General features: G+C 38.9%; 1 protein-coding gene and 1 pseudogene across 1 annotated transcript in view; one reads left to right on the forward strand and one right to left on the reverse strand.

Annotated features, from left to right (window-relative positions):
- ADAMTS12 (ADAM metallopeptidase with thrombospondin type 1 motif 12) overlaps positions 1–23,643 on the reverse strand; it is a 272,991-nt gene that overhangs the window by 19,219 nt on the left and 230,129 nt on the right. Inside the window, exons 20-21 of the mRNA XM_023528495.1 lie at positions 17,880–18,056; positions 15,847–15,990 (exon numbers count right to left, since the gene is read on the reverse strand). Of these exons, the coding sequence (XP_023384263.1) occupies positions 15,847–15,990; positions 17,880–18,056 (321 nt within the window). The remainder of the gene's footprint in view (positions 1–15,846; positions 15,991–17,879; positions 18,057–23,643) is intronic.
- On the forward strand, positions 22,718–22,836 carry LOC111737466 (annotated as a pseudogene).

The raw sequence follows: 23,643 nt of genomic DNA on the forward strand, positions 1-23,643 counted from the left end.
AAGATTCAGGAGACTTGGGGTTTTTCACTCACTGAATATTGGCCTGGGTCATTCACTTGACCTCTCCCTTTCTTCCTCCGTAAAATAAGGTTACTGAAAGAACAAATGACTTTCTTTTCCTGCCTTTGGCTTCTAAGGGTGTGATGGAACAAGGCTGAGCTGGTCCTGGGTGCTGAAGTCTCTTGGCCAGGGCAAATGAAGACTAATTATAAGCCAAGCAAACAGACAAAATGTCCATGCATTTATTAGCCAATTAAAATGATTTATGATAAAGAATTTTAATTGGGGGACTAAGCATGGCTGCTGATTTGGGTTTTGTTAACTGTGCTCATATTGTGAGTTTGGGGTTTTAGAGAAAAGCGGTGTACCTTCTCTCTAAAAGGCCAAGTTCCACTTTGGAGTCAAGAACTGAGGACCCAAAATAGGAATGGAGCTAAAGCTGACTAGCTCCCAGCTAAGGCTAATGAGTAACTGAACTGATCACACCCTAAAGTGAACTCTACACTAGCCTGTCCAGGAAAATCTTTCTCTCCCCTTCAATTCTGAATTACAACCTTTCCAGATAAATCATTCCAGGTTGTAGGTTCCCTTCTTTCAGCGCTTTAAAGCTGTCTTGCCACTAACTTCTGGCTGTGAAGTTGCTGCTGAGAAATCAGCTGACAGCCTTATGGGATTTTCCTTATATGTAATTCATTGCATTCTTCTTGCTTCCTTCAAGTTTGTCTTTAACTTTTGCTATTTTAACCCATTTCCTGTTTAGAAAAAAAAAAGTGCAGCTCGCTGCCAGCGTTAATTTTACATAAACACGCTCTTTGAGACTGAAGCAAACCTGACTAGTTTTCAATGTGAAAATGATATATAAAAATTGTTCTTGGAGCTATTTCTAAATAGAACTTGTCTCTAATCCTAATGTAGCAGAAATGTATATGATGATCAGTATTTAATAATTTTTTCGTGTGGTAAATTTCAAAGCACAAAACAACAAAGCAGAACATCACATTCCACCCAAAATACTGCGTTTCTCTCTGGACCTTCTTGCCACCATTTGTTTGCATCATTTGTTTCCAAAGCCTATTGATATACTAGAGTGACATGAAAATAATAAAAACGAGATATTTCATGGCTAACTTTGGGGGTAAGGTTAGGACTGCAATCGGTGAGTTACGTTGGGATAAACATTGCAGCCCAAGAGCCTCCGGCGAGCATCCTCAGGGCAAGTGAGAAACTGGTTCATTACAACATAGCTTGGTGAGCGTCGCTTTGGGTTCATCTTGTTTGGAACTATCTGTGCTTCTGGGACCTGGATGTCTGTTTCCCAGGTTAGGAAAATTTTCATCCATTATTTCTTTAAAGTGTCTGTACCTTTCTCTTTCTCTTTCTGGAATCCGTATAATATAACCCTTTGAGCACTTGATAGGGGCCCCTTAAACTATCCTTGGTTTTTTAAATCTTTTTTTCTTTTTGCTGGTTTCATTGGTTGATTTCCGCTAGCCTGTCTTTCAGGTTGCTGATCAGTTCTTCTGAATTAGCTAATTTGCTGTTGATTCGGATGTAATTTTCATTTCGGTTATCGTGTTTTTCAGGTCTGCTTGGTTCTTTATTATACTTTCTCTTTGTTGATGTTCTCCCTACGTTCCTCTATCCCACTCTAAAGTTTAGTGAGCACCCTTAGGACAAGTTCTTTGAATTGTTTATCAGGCAAATTACTTATCTCTGCTAACTTAGCATTTTTTTTCCTGGGGATTTTTCTTGTTCCTTCATTTGAGAGATATTCTGTCTTTTCATTTTGTGTGACTTTCTATGTTTGTTTACATGAATTAGACAAATCAGCTCTTCCAGTGTTGAAAAGGTGGGCTTATGTAGACAGCCTCTGTGCAGTCTGTGTGCCGGTGGTTTTGGTGGGCTGGTAGTTGCAGAATGGGTGCTTAAGGAGTCCGAGGCACTGGCCTGCTGAGCCAGAGCTGCTCTGGGTGGAAGGCCGGGAGTGTGTGGTAATTCCCTGTTGGTCCTGTTTACTACCTTTGGGCAGAAATGGATTCAGGTGATGTGTCCAGGAATGTGTTGCTGTGACCTTGCAGGCGGCCAACCCTCCCACGCAGAGCCCCTGCCCACCCTATGCAGGTAGAGGAGGACGTTAACCATGGGTACTCACCAGCACCTCTGACCCCAGAGAATGCTTGCAGTCCCCGGAGGGCTCCCACGGCTCTCTAGCCTTCTCTATACAGTCTCTTTCTTGTTTGTTGTACAGAAAGTGGTCCCGTGTAGAAGCAACCTCTGTGTCAGCTTTATGTGCTGAGTGGTTTTGGCAGGCCAGTAGGAGCCGAGTGGGTGCTTAAGGCATCTGGCACACTGGCTTGCAGGCCTGGAACAGCGTCTTGCAGAGAAGCCAGGTGAATGTGGTTATAACTTATTGTTCTTGCTTGCTCCCTTTATTTGGAGGCAAAAGGCTCTGGTGATCTTGAAGGTAGGCTATCTTGAATAAAGCCCCTGGGGGCCCACCCTATCCCCTTGTAGGGGAACATAATGGCACTCACTGGATCCTCTGGCCTAGAGAGTTCCTGCAGTTCCCAGTGGGCACCCGTGGCTTCCCACACTTCTCTATTCGGTCTCGTTCTTTGTTGTTCAGGAGCTGTTCATTTGGCCCTCAGTTGTCGTGCAAGGGTAGCTGCTCACTACATACATGTATATTTGAGTTTGCTTATGAGGTGGAGTATAAGTTCAGCATCCTCCTATGCTGCCACCATTTTGACCTCCTCTTGGTTAACTACTCTAGAAAGAAGATCTCCAGGCTACAGTCAAGACGTAGGAAAGGATCTAAAGAGCCAATTGCTTCTCTTTACAAACTTTCTACCAACCTCCATTTCCCCTACCCATACCCCAGCCTTCAGAGGTACCTAGGAAATCTCAGCTATGGGCAGGTTTTCGTTTTTCTAGCATGCTAAGTCAGTTTTAAGTTTGGCTATATTTCTAGCTTTCAAAATTTTATGACCCCTCTCTATGATGCTGTCTCCTGTCTTCTTCTTTGTCTTTGTAGCTTTGTGCTATTTTTAGTTTTTTTCTCTCTCTTGCCTATTTAACTGTTTTGGAAATGGAGGCAAATGTATATGTTCAAGCCATCCCATGTCTTACTTGAATTCTATAACTTGTCTTTTTCACTTAATAATCGATGATGGAGGTCAAGAGCAATTCCAAAAGCTAGCTTAGTTGGTATTAGTCACTCTCAATGCCCCCTACCCTTTGATATGCACAACTGATACATTTTTGATACATAGATCTTCCAAGGAAACTCATGTTCACCTCCAAGAGACTGTTACCTCTAACTCCCTCTAAGAAAATTTTGAACTTCTACTGTTACTAAATTTTTACATCACAGAAATATAGTTATACCTCATTCTGGAAAAGGTTATACTAGCATAAGTTAATAGATTAACCAGTTTTTCCATCAAAAGATATTTAGGTTATTTTCAGGGATTGGTAATAGAAACAACATGGCAACAAACATTTTTATAATCTAATATTATGTTTGATGGTATTCATGTGGGCTAAATTATTATAGGTAGAATTGCTGGGTCAGATAGTCTATGTATTTTAAGTTTCTTGTTGATTTTTATACTTTCTGTTCTAACTCTACTGGAGATGATTATAACTGAAGAAATGCCCTGGAAATCTGGCTGAACAACAAAACCTCAATTTACAACCTCAGTCTTACCTAAGTGTCAAAATGAGGAGCAGGCTACATTCTTTTGGCAAATGAGAATGTTTTTGATAATTTCCTCTTCTCAGTGTGTTCCCTAGCGCTTGATGTGCTTCACATTGTTATTATATTTACTGGGCTATCATCATCATTCTCCAGAAAGAAAATTACATTGTCCAGCTTTCCTTTACAATGAATGACAAGGTACTAGAGCCTCAGGGAATTGACAGAGAGACTTAAAAATGTTCATCTGTATTTGTTAATCTTCTGAGATTTTGTATCCCTGAATGGACCCAAACTTAGAACATTTTAATGACAGTTCACATTGTATCAAATTTTCTTTTCTGATGGTCACATGTGATTTGGTTAGTGATGCTAATAGTGCTATATGGGGCTCCAGGGTGTTTATGAAGAGCCTAATCCTGAAACATGTCTTTATTTGTTGAGTACAATCTTTTTAGGTTGTTAAATCAAAGATGGAGGAATAAAATTGCTTTTGAATAACTTAATTTCTAATGAATGGGAAAGAAAGTCAACTTCCAAGGGAGATATTATATGATGCCCAAATGTAAGGTTAAATTATTTAAATTATTTACTTTAAAGTTTTAAATATAAATTATATTTTTAATTGTTTAAATTATTAAGTTTAATACTTAAATATAAATTTAGATGACAAATATGCAACTGCACACAGTATTTTCTGTTGTTCACATGACCCATGGGGTGGGGCGGAAGATGGGCCCTGGCCCTGCAGAGAGCTCAGCAGGGAACATAACAAGAAGCACCTCTGGCACGTCATCATAAATTAGCATTAGATGCCAATGAAAATAGGGCATTCATAAAAATACGACGCGTCCTGTCTACCGAAGTGAATGGCTGATATCATTCTTCTTTGTTTACTGGGCATTTTTTAAAGGTATGAAAATAATGAATATGTATTTTTATGTTGCAGCCTAATTGATTAATGCACACTGGTCCTTTAGCAATAATGGCTCATTTCATTCCTCCTGGATTACAGTGGTGTTGGGTCCAGAGACCAACACAACTTTGAGTTGGGTGTACCATGAGGAACCTTTTTTAAGAGTACATGCCAAGAGTGACATAAGCATCACGGCAAAGTGAGCAGACTCCGTTGCTTGCCCTTTCAGTTTACAACAATTTGGAACTACAACTCAACAAAAGGTTCTCTGCTTACCACGCAGACACCAGAAAGATCCATGCGTCAATACATCTAAAATTGTGCATATTGGAACAAGTAGGGGAGGTGGCTGCCGATGATGTTCAGTGCCCACTCTGGCTCCAGTGAGTGAGGCAGCAGCAAAGAATTTTGGGCTGTAGCCTTCACACTGTGGTCTAGAATATAAGAGAGGCAGACCCTTCTCCATCACGGCAGACCCCAGTAGAGATAGCTGAGAAGCCTTAAACAGCACAGCAATACCAAGAGCCACTGCTTGCAGGGGGAAGTGGAATCCCAAGATAATGAACTTGCCTCTCTTTTCCCTTCCATCCTGGCAGAGCCTAGTAGAGGCAGTGGAGATGCCCCAAAAGCACAGTGGGCCAGGGACCATTAGTAAAAAAGGAGGTAGCACTGGGAGCACACAAAACCAGTTCTCCACCTGCCCCATTCCTCCACTACTCTGTAGCTCCTACCAGGTGGCCCCAGGTAGTAGCTGACCTTGATCTGCACTGGAGCTCCTCCCAAGTGGCCCCAGAACCAACACACCTGGAGGCAGGCTTCAGACCACACCAGAATACCACTCACCGGGTCCACAAATAACACAAAGGACAGAATGGGCAGGCATGAGAACCTTACTACAGCGAATCCTGCTCCGTGGGGTCAACCCCCACACAACGGCTCATTTACTTTAGTCACAGCCACCTCTCGCAGCCATTCAGCCTTGAGGATCAATCCCACCCACTAATGTGCTAATAGCATCAAGTCTCAACTACAACAAGAGGGCACACACAAGGGACAAACCTGGAGCACGTGGCTCAGGTGATCAGGGAGACTGCGCCACTGGGCCCCACAGGACACCTACTACATAAGACCACTCTGCCAAGACTGGAAGATATAGCTGATCTATCTAACACATAAAAACAAACACAGGCAGTCAGCCAAAATGAGGATACAAAGAAACATTTTCTAAATGAAAGAACAGAACAAAGCTCCAGAAAAAAGAACTAACCAAAATGGAGACAAGCAATCTACAAGATACAGAGTTCAAAATACTGGCTATAAGGATGCTCAGTGAACTTAAAAAAGAGTAAAGGAACTCAGTGGGAACTTTAACAAAGAGATAGAAAACATAAAAAACAGAAATAAAGAATATGATAACTGAAATGAAGAATACCTTAGGAGGAACAGCAGTAGATTACATGAAGCAGAGAACTGAATAGCGACCTAGAAGAAAAGGTAGCAGAAAACACCCAATCAGAATAGCAAAAAGAAAAAAGAATTAAAAAAAAATGAGAACAGTTTAAGAGACCTCTGGGACAACATCAAGCACACCAACACTCACATAGAGGTACCAGAAGGAGAAAAAAAGAACAAGGAATTAAAAACCTATTTGAAGAAATAATGACCAAAAAATTCCCTAACCTGGCAAAGGAAACAGACATACAAGTCCAGGAACTGCAGAGAGTCCCAAACAAGACGAATCCATCATGATTAAAATGCCAAACACTAACGACAGAGAGAATCTTAAAAGTAGCAAGAGAAAAGCAGTTATGTACAAGGGACCACTCACAGACTGTCAGCTGATTTCTCAACAGAAACTTTGCAGGCCAGAAGGGATTAGCATGAAATATTCAAAATGATGAAAGGCAAAGACCTACAATCAAAATTTCTCTACTCGGCAAGGTTATAGACTGCTATAAACATAGCTTGGTATACATGAAGCCCATGGTAACCACAAACCAAAAATCGATAGCTGATATTCAAGAAATAGAGAGAGGAATCCAAATACATTATAGAAACTCATCAACATACAAGAAAAGGGAACAAAAGAACAAGAAAGGAACAGAGAAGAACTATAATAACAATCAGAAAACAATAACGTGGCAATAAATACATACCTATTAATAAATACTTTAAATGTAAATTGACTAAATGTTCCAATCAAAAGACATAGGGTGGCTGAATGAATAAATAAATGATACCTGCCCTTATGCTGCCTACAAGACACCCACTTCATATTGAAAGACACATAGAAACTGAATGTACAGGGATGAGAAAAGACATTCTTGCAAATGGAAATGATAAAAAGGTGTAGCAGCAATACCTATATCAGACAAGGTAGACTTAACACATGAAATAAAGAGACAAAGAAAGTCTTTTCATAATGATATAGGGATCAATCCAACAAGAGGATATAACTTTCATAAACATCTATGTACCCAATGTAGGACATAAAGGGAGAGAACAACATAATAAAGTAATGGTAGGGGACTTTAACACCCCAGTGATATCAGTGGATAGATCATTCAGACAGAAAATCAAAGAAACAGTGGCCTTAAAAGACAAATTTGACCAGATAATTTTAATTGATATATTTAGGGCATTTCACCGCAAAGCAGCTGAATATACATTCTTTTCAAGTGCACATGGAACATTTTCCAGGATAGGCCACATGTCGGGCCACAAAACAAGTCTCAAATTTAAGATGAAATCATGTGAAGCATCTTCTCTGATCACAATGCTTTGAAACTGAAATCAATTATAAGAAGAAAACTGAAAAAACACGTGGAGGCTACATAACATGCTACTAAACAATGAATATGTTAACAATGAGATCAAGGAAGATATTGAAGATAACTTGCAACAAACAAAAACTCAATGACCCAAATTGTATGGGACATAGAGAAAGCAGTGCTAAAAGGGAAATTTATACCAATATAGGCTTGCCCCAAGAAACAAGAAAAATCTCAAAATTTCAAGTAAACAATCTAAACTTACACCTAAAGGAACTAGAAAAAGAACAAAGCCCAAAGTAAGTAGATGAAAGGAAATAATAAAGATCAGAGTACAAATAAAATAGAGTCTGAGAAACAATAAAGGATCAACAAAACCAAGAACTAGTTCTGTGAAGAGACAAACAAAATTGATAAACATTTAACTAGACTCATCAAGAAAACGAGAGAGAGCCCAAATAAATCACAAATGAAAGACATGAGTGACAACTGACACCACAGAAATACAAAGGATTATAAAAAGATACAATGAACACTTATATGCTAACAAAATGGACAACCTGGAAGAAATATATAAATTCCTAGAAACATACAATCTTCGAAGACTAAATCAAGAAGAAACAAAACTCTGAACAGACCGATAACTACTAATGGAATCGAATCATTAATCAAAAAATTCCCAACAAACAAAAGTCCTAGACCACATGCCTTCACAGGTAAATTTTACAAAACATTTGAAGAATTAATACCTATCCTTCTCTAACTATTCCAAAAAATTGAAGAGGAAAAAGGCTCCCAACTCATCCTATGAGGTGAGCATTACCCTGATATCAAAACCAAAGAAATTACAAAAAAAAAAAAAAAATTACAGGCCAATGTTCTTGATGAAAATAGATGCAAAAATCTTTAACAAAATGTTAGCAAACCAAATTCTGCAATACATGAAAAAGATAATACACTATGATCAAGTGGGATTTTTCTTGGGATGCAAGTTTGGTTCAATATCTGCAAGTCAATCAAAATGATATACCACATAAACAAAATGAAGGATAAAAATCATATAATCATATTAATAAGTGTACAAAAAGCATGTGACAAAATCTAACATCCATTTATGATCAAAACACTTAGGAAAGTGGGAACAGAGGGAACATACTTCAACATAATAAAGGCCATATATGACAAACACACAGCTAACATCAGACACAATGATGAAAAGTTGAAAACCTTCTCTTTAAGGTCAGGAATAAGACAAGGATATCAACTTTCACCACTTTTATTCAACAAAGTATTAGAAGTCTTAGCCACAGCAATCAGATAAGAAAAAAAAGGCATTCAAAATGGAAAGAAGTAAAACTAACATTATTTGCAGATAATATGACACTATATAGAGAGAGAACTCTAGATAGTCTACCAAAAAAAAAAAAACCCCAAAAAACCCCAAAAAACCTATTAGAACTAGTAAATGAATTCAGTAAAGTATCAGGTTACAAAATGACTATTTGGAAATCGGTTGCATTTTTATACACCAATAATAAACTATTAGAAGAAAAAATTAAGAAAACAATCCCATTTATAACTGCATCAAAAAAACAAAAGACCCAGGGGTAAATTTAGCTGAGGTAAAAGACTTGTACTCGGAAAATTATTATCTCAATGTCAGAAAGACATTGAGAAACAAAATTGAAGAATATACAAAGTGAAGCATATACTATGTTCATGAATAGGAAGAATTAACATCATTAACAGATCCCTTGTACCCAAAGCAATCTACAGATTCAATGCAATCCCTTTCAAAATACCAAATGTTTTCACAGAACTAGAACAAGTAATCCAAAAATTTATATGAAACCACAAAAGACCTTGAATAGCCATGGCAATCTTGAGAATGTAGAACAGAGTTGGAGGTATCATGTTATCTGATACTAAGCTATAGTACAAGGCTATAGTAATCAAAATATCATGATACTGACACATAGATCAATGGAATAGAACAGAGAGCCCAGAAATAAACCCATGCCTATACGGTCAATTAATCTATGACAAAGGAGGCAAGAATATTCAATGGGGTAAAAGACAGCTTCTTCAATGAATAGTGCTGAGAAAACTGGACAGATAATGTAAAAAATGAAAGTAGACCACTCTCTTATACCATATACAAGAATAAACTCAAAATGGATGAAAGACCTAAATGTAAGATCAGAAACCATAAAATTTGTAGAAGAAAATATAGGCAGTAAACTCTTTGACATCTCTCTTAGTAATATATATATTTTTTGCATATGTTCCCTTGAGCAAGAGAAACACAAGAAAAAATAAATAAATGGTACTACATCAAGGTAAAAAGTTTTTGCATAGTGAAGGAAACCATTAATACAATGAAAAGACAACCAACTGAATGGAAGATATTTGCCAATGATACTTCAATAAGTAGTTATGTAAAGAACACATAGATTTGTTTTTTTGGTGTTGAGTTAAAATGGCCATATTACTCAAAGCAATATACAGATTTAATGCACTCCCCGTTAAAACCCTAATGGCATTTTTTAAAAGAAATAGAACAAAAAATCATCAAATTTGTATGGAATCACAAAAGACACCAAATAGCCAAAGCAATCCTGAGAAGAAAGAACAAGGTGAAAAGGATCACCTTGCCTGACTTCAAATTATACTACAAAGCGACACTAATCAAAACAGCATGGCATTGGCAGAAAAACACACACAGACCAATGGAATAGCATTGACAGTCCAGAAATAAACCCTCATATATATGGACAAATAATTTTTGACAAGAGAGATAAAAATATACAATAGAGAAAAGAAAGCCTCTTCAATAAACAGTGCTGGGAAAACTGGAATGCCATTAGATTATCATCAAGTTTCTCAGCAGATAAATTACAAGACAGGAGAGAATGAAAGAAAATATTCAAAATGAAAGATAGGAAACATTAGTCATGAATAATATATCCAGCAAAATTATCCTTTAGATATAAAGGAGAAATAAAGGCTTTCCCAGACAATTTCTGAAAGACTCTATTAGCACAACACTTTCAGTACAAGAATTGTTGAAAGGAGCTCTTCTTCTAAAAAAGACAAAAGTATACAAAACTTTGATTAAGATGACTAACAGACAGACAGAAGCAGGAAACTGCAAATCTACTTCAGAATAAGATATTAATTATAAAAAAGACTAAAAGGGTATAAAAGGGGGAGGTATTTAATTATAACTATAACTGCTACAATTTGGTAATGAATGTACAACATAAAAAGATAACTTGTGACAAAATAATCATGAAGGGCAGAAGTAAAAGGACGGAACCTGTACAGGTGAATGAAGATAAAATATAATCAGAAGAAAAAGGACTATTTTACATATGAGACATTTCAAACAAATCTAACGATAACCACAAAACAAAAATCCATAGCTGGGAAACAAAACATAAAAAAAAGGAAAAAGAGAAAAAAATCATAGAAACTGCCAAACTAAAATGGCAGACAGATTCACAACAGAAAATAAACAAGGAAGATACAGATCAATCTGAAAACAAAAAATAAAATGGCTGTAGTAAGTCTTCATATATCAATAATCACTCTAAATGGACAGAACTCATTGATCAAAAGGCACAGAGTAGTGGGATAGATTAACAAAACAAGATCCAGCTATATGTTGTCTGCAAGAGCCTCATCTCAGCTCCAAAGACAAATATAGGCTAAAAGCAAAGGAGTAGAAAATGATATTCCTAGCAAATGGCACCCAGAGATTTGCAGGTATAGCCATCTTTATAGCAAACAAAATAGATTTCATGATAAAAAGGTACCAAGGTTACAAAGATGGACATTTTATAATGATACAAGAGACAATTCATCAAGAAGACATAACACATCAATATGTATGCACCCAACCTGGGAGCACTTAAATATGTAAAGCAATTACTAACAGATCTAGAGGGAGACACTGACAAAAATATAATTACAGTAGGGGATCTGGATAGCCCACTCACAGCAATGGATAGATCATTGAGACAGAAAGTCAATAAAAAAATATAAGCCTTAAATGACACATTAGACTACCAGATTTAATGGATATATAGAATTTTCCATCCCCAAACGACAGACTACACATTCTTTTCAAGTGCACATGGAACATTTTCATATGCTTGGGCACAAAATTTAAGAAGATTGAAATCATACCAAACCTAGTTTCTGACCAAACAGTATGAAACTGAAAATTAACTTCAAGAAGAAAGCTGGAAAACAACAAATATATGGAGATTAAAACGCTATTGATCAACTGGTCAAAGAAGAAATAAGAGATCAAAAGAGTCATAGACACAACTGAAAATAAATATAAGACATACCAAAATTTTGGGGATGCAGCAAAAGGGGTACAAAGAGACAAGTTTATAGGCCTCCCTCAAGAAATAAGAAACATCCCAAATAAACAACCTTACACCTGAAAAAGTAAAAAAAGGAAAACAAATAAAGCTAAATGACAGCAGAATGAAGGAAATAAAAATCAGAGTGGAAGTAAATGAAATAGAGAACAAAAAGACAACAGAAAAAAATAATAGGCCAGGTGGTGTGGCAGGGCTAGGAGAAAGTGGTGAAGGGTTAAATTTAAAGATGGACAAACTAGTAGATGGTCCCTGGGACGGGGAGCATGGCATAGGGAATGCGGTCAGCAGTAATGTAATGGCTATGTGTAGAGCCAGAGGGAAGATAATCAGTACGATTGTTTCATTAACTATATAAATGTCTAACCAATGTACTGTACACTTGAAACTAATAATAAAATAAATTAAAATGCTAAAGAAAATGATACCTCAATAAAGCTATTAAAGAAAAAAAAACAGCAAGCTGGTTATTTCAATGATAAACAAAATGGACAACCGCCGGCTAGCCTCACTAAGGGGAAAAGACAGAAGACGCAAATAAAATCAGAAATAATGAAGAACAATTACAATGGATACCACAGAAGTACAAAGGGTTACACAAGAATACTATGAAAGGCTATACTCCAGCAGATTCGATAACCTACAAAAAATAGACAAATTCTTAGACATATATATCCTTCCTAGACTGAATCATGAAGAATTGGGAAACCTATAATACTGATCACTAGTAAAGAAATTGAAATAGTAACTGAAAACCTCCCAAAAAGCAAAAGTCCAGGACCAGATGGCTTCACTGGTGAATTCTACAAAACATTCAAAAGAGATTTCATACCATTCTTTCTCAACCTTTTTCAAAAAATGGAAGAGGAGGAAACGCTTCCTAACTCATTTACAAGGCCACCCTGTCAAAGACATCACAAAAAAAGAAAATTATAGGCCAATATCTCTGATGAAAATAGATGCAAAAATCTTAAACAAAATACAAGCATATCAAATACAACAATACCTTAAAAGGATCATACAAATATGACCAAGTGGGATTCATTCCAGAGATGTAAGGATGGTTCCACCTCTGCAAATCAATCAATGTGATACACCACATTACCAAAATAAAAGATAAAAATTGTATAATATCCTTAAATGCAGAAAAAATATTTGACAAGATATAACATCCATTTATGACAAAAAACATTCAATAAAATGGGTATAGAAGGAAAGTACCTCAAACACAATAAAAGCCGTATATGACAACCTCTCAGCTGACGTCATATCCAATGGTGAAAAACTAAGATCAAGAACAAGACAAGGATGCCCACTCTTGCCACTGTGATTTGACATTGCACTAGAAGTCCTAGCCAGAGATATAGGCAATAAAAAGAAATCAATGGCATCCTAACTGGGAATGAAGAAGTTGAACTGTCACTCTTTGCAGATGACATGATTCTACATATAGAAATCCCTAAAGACTCCACCAAAAACAAAACAAAACAAAAAACGATTACAAACAATAAACAAATACAGTAAAGTTGCAGGATACAAAATCAATATACAAAAATCTGTTGCATTCCTATATAATAACAATGAAATATCAAGAGAAATGAAGAAAACAATCCCATTTACAATTGCAAAAAAAGAATAAAATACCTAAAAAGAAAACTTAATAAAAGAGGTGAAGGACCTATACACTGAAAACTACAAGACATTGTTGAAAAAAATTAAAAGACAAAGAAATGGAGAGATATTTCATGTTCATAGATTGGAAGAATTAAAATTGTTAAAATGGCAATATTACCAAAACAATATACGGATTTAATGAAATCTTTATCAAAATCCCAATGGCATTTTTAACAAAAATAGAACAAAAAAACCTTCAAATTTGTATGGAGCCACAAAAGACCCTGAATAGCTAAAGCAATGCTTTAGTTCTTTTAAGAAAAAAAGAACAAAGCTAGGAGTATCATACTCCCTGACTTCAGGTTATACTACAAAGCTACATAATCAAAACAGTATGGTATTGTCTAAAAAACACAGACCAATGGAACAGAATTGAGAGCCCAGAAATAAACCCACATATATATGGGCAACTCATTTCAATAACAGAGCCAAAAATATACAATGGAAAAAAGGAAGTCTCTTCAATAGATAGTTCTGGTAAAACTGGAAAGTCATGTGCAAAAGAATAAAACTGAGCTCCTATCTGACACCATACAGAAGAATTAACTCTAAATGTATTAAAGACTGAAACAATAAAGTACATAGAAGAAAAGATAGGCATTAAATTATGGACTTTGGTCTCATAGGGGTTTTTGTGAACTTGAGCCCAAAGGCAGGGAAGTAATAGCGAAAGTATATTAATGGGAATACTAAAAAGCTTCTGCCCAGCAAAAGAAACCATCAAGAAAACAAAAACACAACCAATCAAATGTGAGATGTTTACAAATGATACTTTCAAAAAGGGGCAAATATCTAAAATATATAAAGACCTAATACAACTCAACAACAAAAACACAAACAATCTGATTAAAAAATGAGCAGGGGACCTGAATAGACACTTATCCAAAGAAAACATACAGATGGCAACAGACATATGAAAAGATGCTCAAATTCACCAGCTACAAGGTAAATGCAAATGAAAACCATGAGATACCACAACACATGTGTTAGAATGGCTATTATCAATAAGACAAGAAATATCAATAAGACAAGTATTGGAGAGAATGTGAAGAAAAGGGAACTCTCATACGGTGCTGGTGGAAATGTAAATTATTGTAGTCACTATGGAAAACCGTGGAGGTTCCTCAAATAATTAAGAATAAAGCTACCATATAACTCAGCAATCCATCTTCTGGGTACCTACCTGAAAAATTTGAAAACACTTGTGAAGATATATGTACCCCTATGTTCACTGCAACATTATTTACAATAGCCGAGACATGTAAACAACCTATGTCCTTTGACTGATGAATGGATAAAATGTAGAATGTAACCGACTTCATGGAAGCACAGCCCACTGGCCTGCACCTTGTACCCACGTTGTATGCCTCCCACCTCCTGACTCTGAGCTTTCTTGTTGCCACTGACACGTGAGAAATGGAAGGACCAGCCTACGCAGGAATAATCCAGGATAATGGGGGATACTAGCCATCGGAGGGGAGACTTTTTACCCAGTCCTGGGAGACAGGAGCCGGTAGACCATCCCCTCTCTTCCTTCCCCTTGACAAACTACCATAAGAGGCAGCAGTTCACACAGTTTTTATGAGGCTTTTCGAGAACTAGCAACCAGTTACTCCCGATACCAAGCGTGGTCAGGCTGGTAATGCACCACGTCATATTTGATTCCCCTTTCTTTGCCTCCTTCCTTTTTGTCTATCACGCCGCTTCCCTGACGTTATATTTCCTAATAAATTGTTCAATTTTGCCTCAAGACTCTTCTAGAGAACTCAGGATAGGGCAAGTCAGAGTGAAGGCTGAATCTGTCTATGGAAGAATGTTTTTTTCAGTATCACTGCTAGTTTCATTTATACGATAAATAAACTTTGAAGAATAATAAATCTTTCCCTCATTTACAGTTTAATTATTTTATTTGTCCATCAAATGGGCTGGCCACCTGGCAAACTGATTCGTGGGTTTACAAGAGACCTGAAACTCACTAAATTAGGCGAACGCTCAAACTTGCAGGCACGTAAGATTCCCATTTGCTCTAAGAAAAGCCAGAGGATCTAAGATCTTCAGGCCCCAATTGCCTTTCCTGAGGCTTTGTGCCCCTGGGATAATTTTGGTATTTGATCTTTTCTGTTTTGAGTTTCTTTGATCTTTGTGTCTCCTAAACTCAAGACAGTAAACACTGATCACCATGTCAGCTACAGGTCAACTTCTAGCAGACTTAGAGGTATATTAGACAGCAGAAGGATACTAGAACTAAACTAGAATACTAGAGCTAAAACACACTGTAAATCAATGGATACACTGAACCTTTACAATGAACATATATTTCTTCTGAAAGCAAAAAGAAAACAAATGCTTTTTTTAAGACTAAACTAAATGGAAGAGAACATAACTGACTCTCACCAGGTCCCAGTTTCCAGTGGCCCAGTGACAACAAGGATGCCTGTTGCAGGGTGCAGTAGATGTGGGCCTTTTTGCCCAATCGCAGAGGCCTCTCGGACAAGTCACTCCTCTCTCCTGAACTCCGCCTCCACAGGACCTGGAACACTGATATACAACAAGGACGAGGTTAGGTAAAAATCCCATGGTGACATCTGCAGTGATAAGGAAAGAATTTTCACTATCACTTGTGTTCAGTGTTAAGAATATTAGTATCTCTACTGCGATCTGGAGCATCTGTGCCAGGTTCCTTCCAATGACCACTCGGTCATTTCAAACGGCAATGGTAAAAGAAGAATTAAAGAGAAGGAAGGAGATTGCTAAAGGGAATTCTGACGAGGAAGAGAAAAAAATCGGAAGATGACAAACAGTTCAATGTCAAATACGTCAGACGGAAGGAATTCTGCTAAAAAATCTAAATGAGTCATCATTCCAGAAGAGACATTATGTTATCTGTATTTTGTCTCCTGAGATGAGTGTCTAGAAACCAAAATGTAAAATATAGATGTTTTTACTATGATTAGCTCTGACAGCCTAAACAGAGAGCATACGTTTGCAATACAATTTTTTTTCATGTCTTGTTACAATGAGGTTCGGTCTTCCTTTCCTACTACATAAAGCTGAGAGTTTAAATTTGCCCACATTCAGAATAGAGAAATTGGTAAGTTTGCGCAGAGTTCTGATGCCCTGGCTTAATGCTCACAACATAAATCTGAAATGACAGGTTGTATTCCTGAAGGAATGCAATTCTAAAATGTGTCAGGCTTTTTGCTCACTAGGATAATTTTATAAGACATATTGTCTCATTTTCCTGAGGTTTCTAGGAAGAAATAATTCACCAAGGATCTTGAAAGGCACTTTGAGTACCTTGAAAAATCTTAGTGCTTTGAAAGATCTTAATTATGGCATTGTAACAACAAAGCAATTATGGCTGTCAACATCTTGCACATCACAAAAGGCCCTTGTGTTTGGTGGTACCATAGAAAACAGGGAAATGATATCCAATTAACCCTTCCTGCTCAATAAACGAATTAATCTATTGCTTTCACAATATTCCAACTCTGAGAGTTAACATGGATTTTCCCTCCATTTATTAGCTCTGTTATTAACCACATATTAGGAGAGAAGGAAAGGAATCCCACCTTTGGGATCCTTGGACGTACCTACACACGTGCATATGCATTGGGGTCACCTGGCCAAGTAACCGCCAGGAAAAAGGGATGAAGAAGACATAAATCAGTGGTTCTCAAGCTGTGGTCCCCCAGCATCAGCATCTGCTGGGTACTTGTTAGAAATGCAAAATTTCACACCCTACCCCAGACCTCTGAATTGGATGCTCTGCGGGCGGTGGTGGGGTGGGAGGGTCCATCTCTGTGTTAATAAACCCTCCAAGTGATTCTGAAGCATGCTAAAGTTTGAGAACCACTGGAGTGGACACATTCCTAGAGCTGAAATGCATCTTCCGTTGCAAACAGTCCGGGCTGGCTGACATGCACTGAAGGGGCCCAGAACATTCCCACGATAGGATTAGACAGTATGTGTAGACAGGGCAGCATCATGATGACTCAGGTAAAGCACCTAAAGGTGTCTAGTCCATCAATAGCCCCAAGGAAATACTCAACTGAGTTTGTGGAAAGTATCTGACCACTACCGCCAGCCTGACTGCAAAAGCTAGGAAAGGCATGTGATGCTCCTTCCTAAATGGCTCTCATCAAAGTAGTCCATGTACGTTTCCCCAGCAGAGACCCTCACACCCCTGTACATCCACCGGAAGACTAGGTTCTAATAAAACACTGAATTGTCACAGCTGAAACCACAAAGACTTGAATGTCTTCAAGTTGTTGACCTGGTCGGCCTCCCCTACACAGTGTTGGGTCACTGAGTGAAGGCCAGTCATTGGCACGATGCAGGTGTGGTCTTCCCTGACTTCTAGACTCACGTGGTGACAGGCATTCACGTTGGCCTTGTTGTGTGGATGGTGTACCAGGGGGTCGTACCTGGCTCCAGGGCTCCACCCGCCACTCCTCGCAGGGTTCCATGTTACAGCTCATGCTCAGCGGGGGAGGAACGCCGGCCAGGAACTGGCAGTGAAACGGCCTCAGGCTCCGGTGGTCCCGGCTGTCCACACACTGAATCTCCCGCATCTGGAAGCCCCCACTGCAGTTCCTGGAGCACTGTATGGAGTGAGAGAAAAGGGGAGACCCGAGACCCTGGTGTCAGGCCTTCAATTCCCTGATTCCTGGGGGGTTCCACAAAGCACTGTGAAGTTCCAGGCTTGCAGTCATGAAGAAGAATTAGTTCTTGTTCAGTGAAGTGTTTTCCCTCACATGCCATAGAGAGGGAGTCACTAAAGCAGATCCTGGAGATGGGGCTGCTGGTGTCAGAAAACGCAGGTGTGGACGTGTGAGGGTTTGATGTCTGACAGAACTGGGGGCACAGTCCAGTTCTGTCACTCACATGTCCTGAGCCCTTGGGCAAGTCACAGAAACACTGAGTCTCATACCTGTAATCTGAGATAACTGTTACCTCATGGGGCTGTCATGAAGATTATAGACACTGGGGCTGGGGGGCCTGCTGGAACAGCGTCTGTCTCATTGGGCGCACGTTCCCTCCGATGTCTGTATTCATTCCTGGTGAACAAGGACTATCCATAAGGGGACCTCTCTGCCAAGCCACAGCCATCTCTCCCTCAGAATCCTGCTAAAAACCTGGTTTCTCCATGCCTCATGCCTCTGAAAGCAAGACAGGGTACATGTTCCCAAGTTAAGGGCCTACGTGAGGGAAATATACTGGATAACTGCTGAGCGGTTTGATTCGTGGGAGTGAGCAAACCCTGTCCTTGTCCCCACCACCCATTCTTCCTCCTACAGCTGCCACCGCCTGCCTCCATCACTGAGTTTTCTCAGCACATGCCCACAGAAAGCCGTGACAAAGGCCCCCCTCACTCCCTCTCTTCACATGTGCTCACATCTGTGTAGCAGCTGCTTCATCCTGCTCTGTGTCAGGAAAGGACATGGCTTACCTGTAGGACTGCTAATATCCTTAAGAGCATAATAAACATGACAAGCCATGGTCACCTAAAATCAGGGTTATGAGGCCTATTCTGGCCTACTTCTTTTGTTTAGTCTCTGATCTCTTGAGTTTTGGAAGTTACTCCACCCTCTACCCACTTAGATTTTCTTTGATCATAACTTGAGCCTCTAAGACTTGGTCTGCAGCCTGTTTATAATGCTGCTCCCCTCCAAATCCCTTCCGCTTGTCTTGCCTCTGCATCCTAGTCTCTCATGGCCAGTCCTGGCCTGGCTGGTCTTGTCACTGCCCACGTTCAGGTGAAGACCTGCGGCAGGTGGGATGGAGGCAGACCCCTGAGCTTCCCAGCCCTTCTCCCCCAGATTCTCCCAAGGGTCAACAATACGTTCTTGTGGTCCTATGTCCTGAATGTTCCTCCCTCCACCCTTCGCATTACCTGCCAGCCACCGCTCTCTCTTTAGGTCTCAGAGAGGCCTTCCTTAAATATCTTATCCAAAGGAGGTTCTCCGTGTTATTTACCTCAGCTCCTTCTTGGTTTCTGTCACAGGGACTTGAAATGTGGAACGGCTTTTATTTATTCTGTCCATTCTTTCCATTAGACTCTCACTGTCATCAAGTTGAAACCGTATCTGCCCCGGTCACCATTGTGTCCCAAGCATTTAGCATGATGCCAGGCAGAGCAGAGATGGTCCACACGGACATTTTGAACGAATATATAAATTCTGAAGACAGGGTGACTCAGTTGGTCACCACAGGAATGAAGAACATCTTTCTTAACCCTCTTAATTCTTCTTTCTCAGTCTTGGCTGAGAAAATACACCCTCCAGAAAGTATGTCATAGTTACAGGTATGTTTTCATTGGGCCTCCTCTCTACACAGTAAAAGATCATACTCTCTTTCTGGCCATGGCCATGGTGGAATACTCACAATCATAGAGCAATGGTTCAGAAAAGAAAATTCCTCATAACCTTTCAGTAGAGGTAGATTTCAAAACACCATCCCCCTCTGGCCCCTGGCAGGCTGCACAAAATCAACTGACTTTAAACCTTGGGCTGCAACATAGAAAGATATGGATGGGCCTGTGCGATAAGCGAACAGATCGATGCTCTTCCATAACCAAGAGTGTTTAGCTTCTCAGAAATAAGCAACACTTGAAAGACAGCCCCCAACCCAAACAAATAAAAGACTTCATTTTCCTCCCACTCAAAGTACACAGAGGAAAAAGTAACTGCCAACTTAAAATCAGGAACAGAAGAAATGAGGAAGCATGCTAATAATTTCTACATAAAGCAGCCATTTATTTGTCTGACAAAACAGACTTCTGGGAAACAGCATGTGGTTAAAACAAAAGGCCTCTTTATTTGGAAAAGGCAACTTTTTACAAGGCGTAAGTGTAAAATGGAGTTTTATTTTCTTATTTTCCATTTGTTACCATAATCTGATATTCCTAAATTGAATTTTCAAATTGGCATTACCCTTTTGTCAGAGAGGGTTTTCCCATTCAATGGAAAATGCAGTTTATTAATAAGCTGAAGTTAATAATAAGGAAAGACACCCACTAAATCTGTAACTTTTCTATTCCATTTTGTAAAGGGCCTCTCATTCAGGGAAGTGGTGGGAAGTTAAATCATTCCATTTCTAATGCTATTTTGCCTTTGTGTGCTGAAGGTCAATTACTCTATTCATTTTCTTATTGCCTTACAGGAGAGTCATTTGTATTCATGTTTTCCTAACCTGTGGACCAGACTGAGGACAGGAGCCAGACTAATGAGAATAGAAATACAGGCTGATGCCCTGTTGTGAACGAACAGGCCTAATTGTTTTTCCAGTTACTGCATCAGTTTGTTTAACTGATAGACTCTGCAAACCAGATTGCTGTTAGAATGAAAAATACCCTTAGTTTACAGGAGCCACTGGCAGAGATAAAATGAAAACACAACCCTTTCTTCCTTGTGTTGCTTTTGATTTATGAAGTCATCCTGATAAAAACACTTTCCACGTTGCACTCATACAGCGTGTTCAGATGAGTATAGTGAAATCAACAAACACAGCATTAGGTCAGTAGACTTCATTCATTTATGACCCTGACACCAAGTGCCTGTATAACAGTGATTAATCACTTCTCTAAGCCTCCATTTCTCCATTGGTATTAGAAGGAGGATAAACTAGATGATTGAACTATGCCAACATTCTAGAGTGGTATAAATGTATGAGGATCACTAGATTTGTACTGTTTTGATTTCAAAATACTTTCTTCTCTCCAAGTTGCACACCAAATACTAAATTAGGATTATTTCCTGCTCTTTCCTTATGCTAAACAGATTCATAAGACCCTTATGATCAAATAATTCATTCCAAGAATTCTAAGTTAACAGCACCCCAATTCATCCTTTTATCTGTTCCTCCTACCACACCCCCACTTCCTTTCCTCCCAGTTAATGGGCACTTGTTAAGTTCCAGGCTCTGTATCCCAATCTAGCTGCAGGGAAAAGTCACGTAAATGAGTAGAAGTACTAAAGATTTTACGTCATAAGTTGTTCATGATCTAGTGAGGGCACAAAGGAAGAGGTGATCGATTTCACTGAAGAGGTCAGGAAAGGCTTGAATAAAGGACCAAAGCTTGAGCTGAGTTATAAGATGAGTAGATGCTCACTCAGCTGGTAAAATAGGGTGGGGATATTCGAGGTGGAGAGAGTGGCGTATACAGAGGCATAGTGCTGTGAAACCAGGCCTGTTTCAGAACAGCAGGTTGTTCAGAACGTTAGAGCAGAGGGTAGGAGTGGACAATGAGGGATGGGCAGGGGCCAGCATGGAGGGCCCCCTGGTCTGGATATCAGTCCTCAGCTAGAGTGGTCTTGGGTTCAAGCCTTCCCAAAGACCTGTTTAATTGCCATCCCTCTAACCATTTCTTTTTAGGGATTCCTTAATCTGAAACCCTCAGGGTGTCAAGAGACGGCGACAGTTTAGAATATAACAAATTACATCAAGAGTAAAATAATGCAGTGATTTTCAGTATACGATCCACCTTCCTGCTACTCAATTTTTGCTTTCTGGGGGCAGAAGCTTCCCTATGTTTTGACTTCTGCATATTGGATTTTAATATACGTTTCTGGGAACATGTTTTTTATGAAAGTTGGGGACTGTCTCCATTTAGCAACAAAGAGTCTCTTTCCTTATTTAATTCATTTATAAAAATTCAAATCTAAAAAATGCAGCACTATCATAGACAATTGGAGATAAGAAGTAGAATCAGATAGAAGGACTAGCAATATATGCACATGTATTAGCAAATATATGAAACCCAAGGCCATAAAGAAAAGACTGCCACTTTCTTTTATTTTTCTCTCAAAGCTACAGATGATAGAGTCAACTACTGTGAAAATAAAGTTGCAAGATGGGAAGACAGAAAGTTCCAAGAAAAAAAGTAAACACATTTCTAATTCACTTAAGAAATAATCAAGATCTGTTAGACTTGACTAAGGGTAGTGTTCATTCTAAGTGAGGTAATAAAGGGGTTGTCAAGTCACCAGTTCACAAAACTTTAGCAGGTAGAGGCAAAATGTGTGTGGGAAAAGTGTGTGGGGCCATGGATGATGCATGGCTTTGGCGTTAAGCCACCTGACTGAGGGTTTTCCAAGCTCATCTTTATCATGTGCTGCACTTCTTCCTTCACAAGAATCACTTTTTTCCCCCTCATACAAATTTTAATGTTCTGAAATTGACATGCATCTTTCAACTGACATAGATATTTATTACATAGTGTTTCTTTTCTTTCTGAAAAGCTGTAATTAAAAGTGATGGCTTCTTCTATGGCCATGCCACTCTGAACAAGCCCAATCCCGTCTGATTTCGGAAGCTAAGCAGAGTCGTGCTTGGTTAGTACTTGGATGGGAGACCACCTAGGAAGACCAAGTGCTGCAGGCATAAAAAAAAAATAAAAAAAAAAAAAAGTGATGGCTTTTTAAAACCGAGAGTATTTAGTACTACCTGCATGATCAAGTATTAGTTATTTAAACACTAAGCTTTCATTTCCTCAGTGAGAATTATAAAGAGGTTCTGTATTGGGTGAAAATTAAATTGTTTATCTAAAGTTCTTGTGCAATGTCAGGCCTATGGTATATTTGGCAAATGCTAGAGCCCAAGATAAGTCAAGTCCCCCAAAGTTCATGGACACTGAGCATCTCGTCTGCTTAGTACTGGGGAGTGGACTCCTGCTTGAGCCAGTCACTCCACTGACAGGACTTATTCTACTGTCACCTGTCCACAGGCCTTCTGCCCCAAGTCCAGGAAGGCAGAAGTTAGTAAACATGTAACAGCCAATCCTAACCTTTACCAAGAGCTCACAGTTTGCCCAGGGTTTCATGTGAACAGTCTTTTACCATTTATAAAGTTGTTTCAGGAACATTCTATGCTTTGATCCTTATAATAACTAACTCTATGAGGTAAGTAGAGGCAAAATCTTCCACTTCATTCTCAGAGGTGAGCAAACTAAGGCTCCTAAGAGGTTAGATGAATAGACTAGTGTCATACATTGGCCAGTGACGGAGTAGGGCTTCAACCCAGGCGTGTCAGGTCCCTAGCCCAGCATGGCTTCTAAGATTCAATTCTTCAGAATTCCGTTTCCCCAAGTATGTTTCTGGGACAAACTGGAGGACTACAGCCTTGAGTTTGTTTCAGACAGATTAATGCATCAACAGTAAGGAAGCCATTCTGAAAAACTACTTTTACACA

The sequence above is a fragment of the Pteropus vampyrus genome, unplaced genomic scaffold, assembly GCF_000151845.1.
Source record: "Pteropus vampyrus isolate Shadow unplaced genomic scaffold, Pvam_2.0 Scaffold27, whole genome shotgun sequence".
Classification (NCBI taxonomy): domain Eukaryota; kingdom Metazoa; phylum Chordata; class Mammalia; order Chiroptera; family Pteropodidae; genus Pteropus; species Pteropus vampyrus.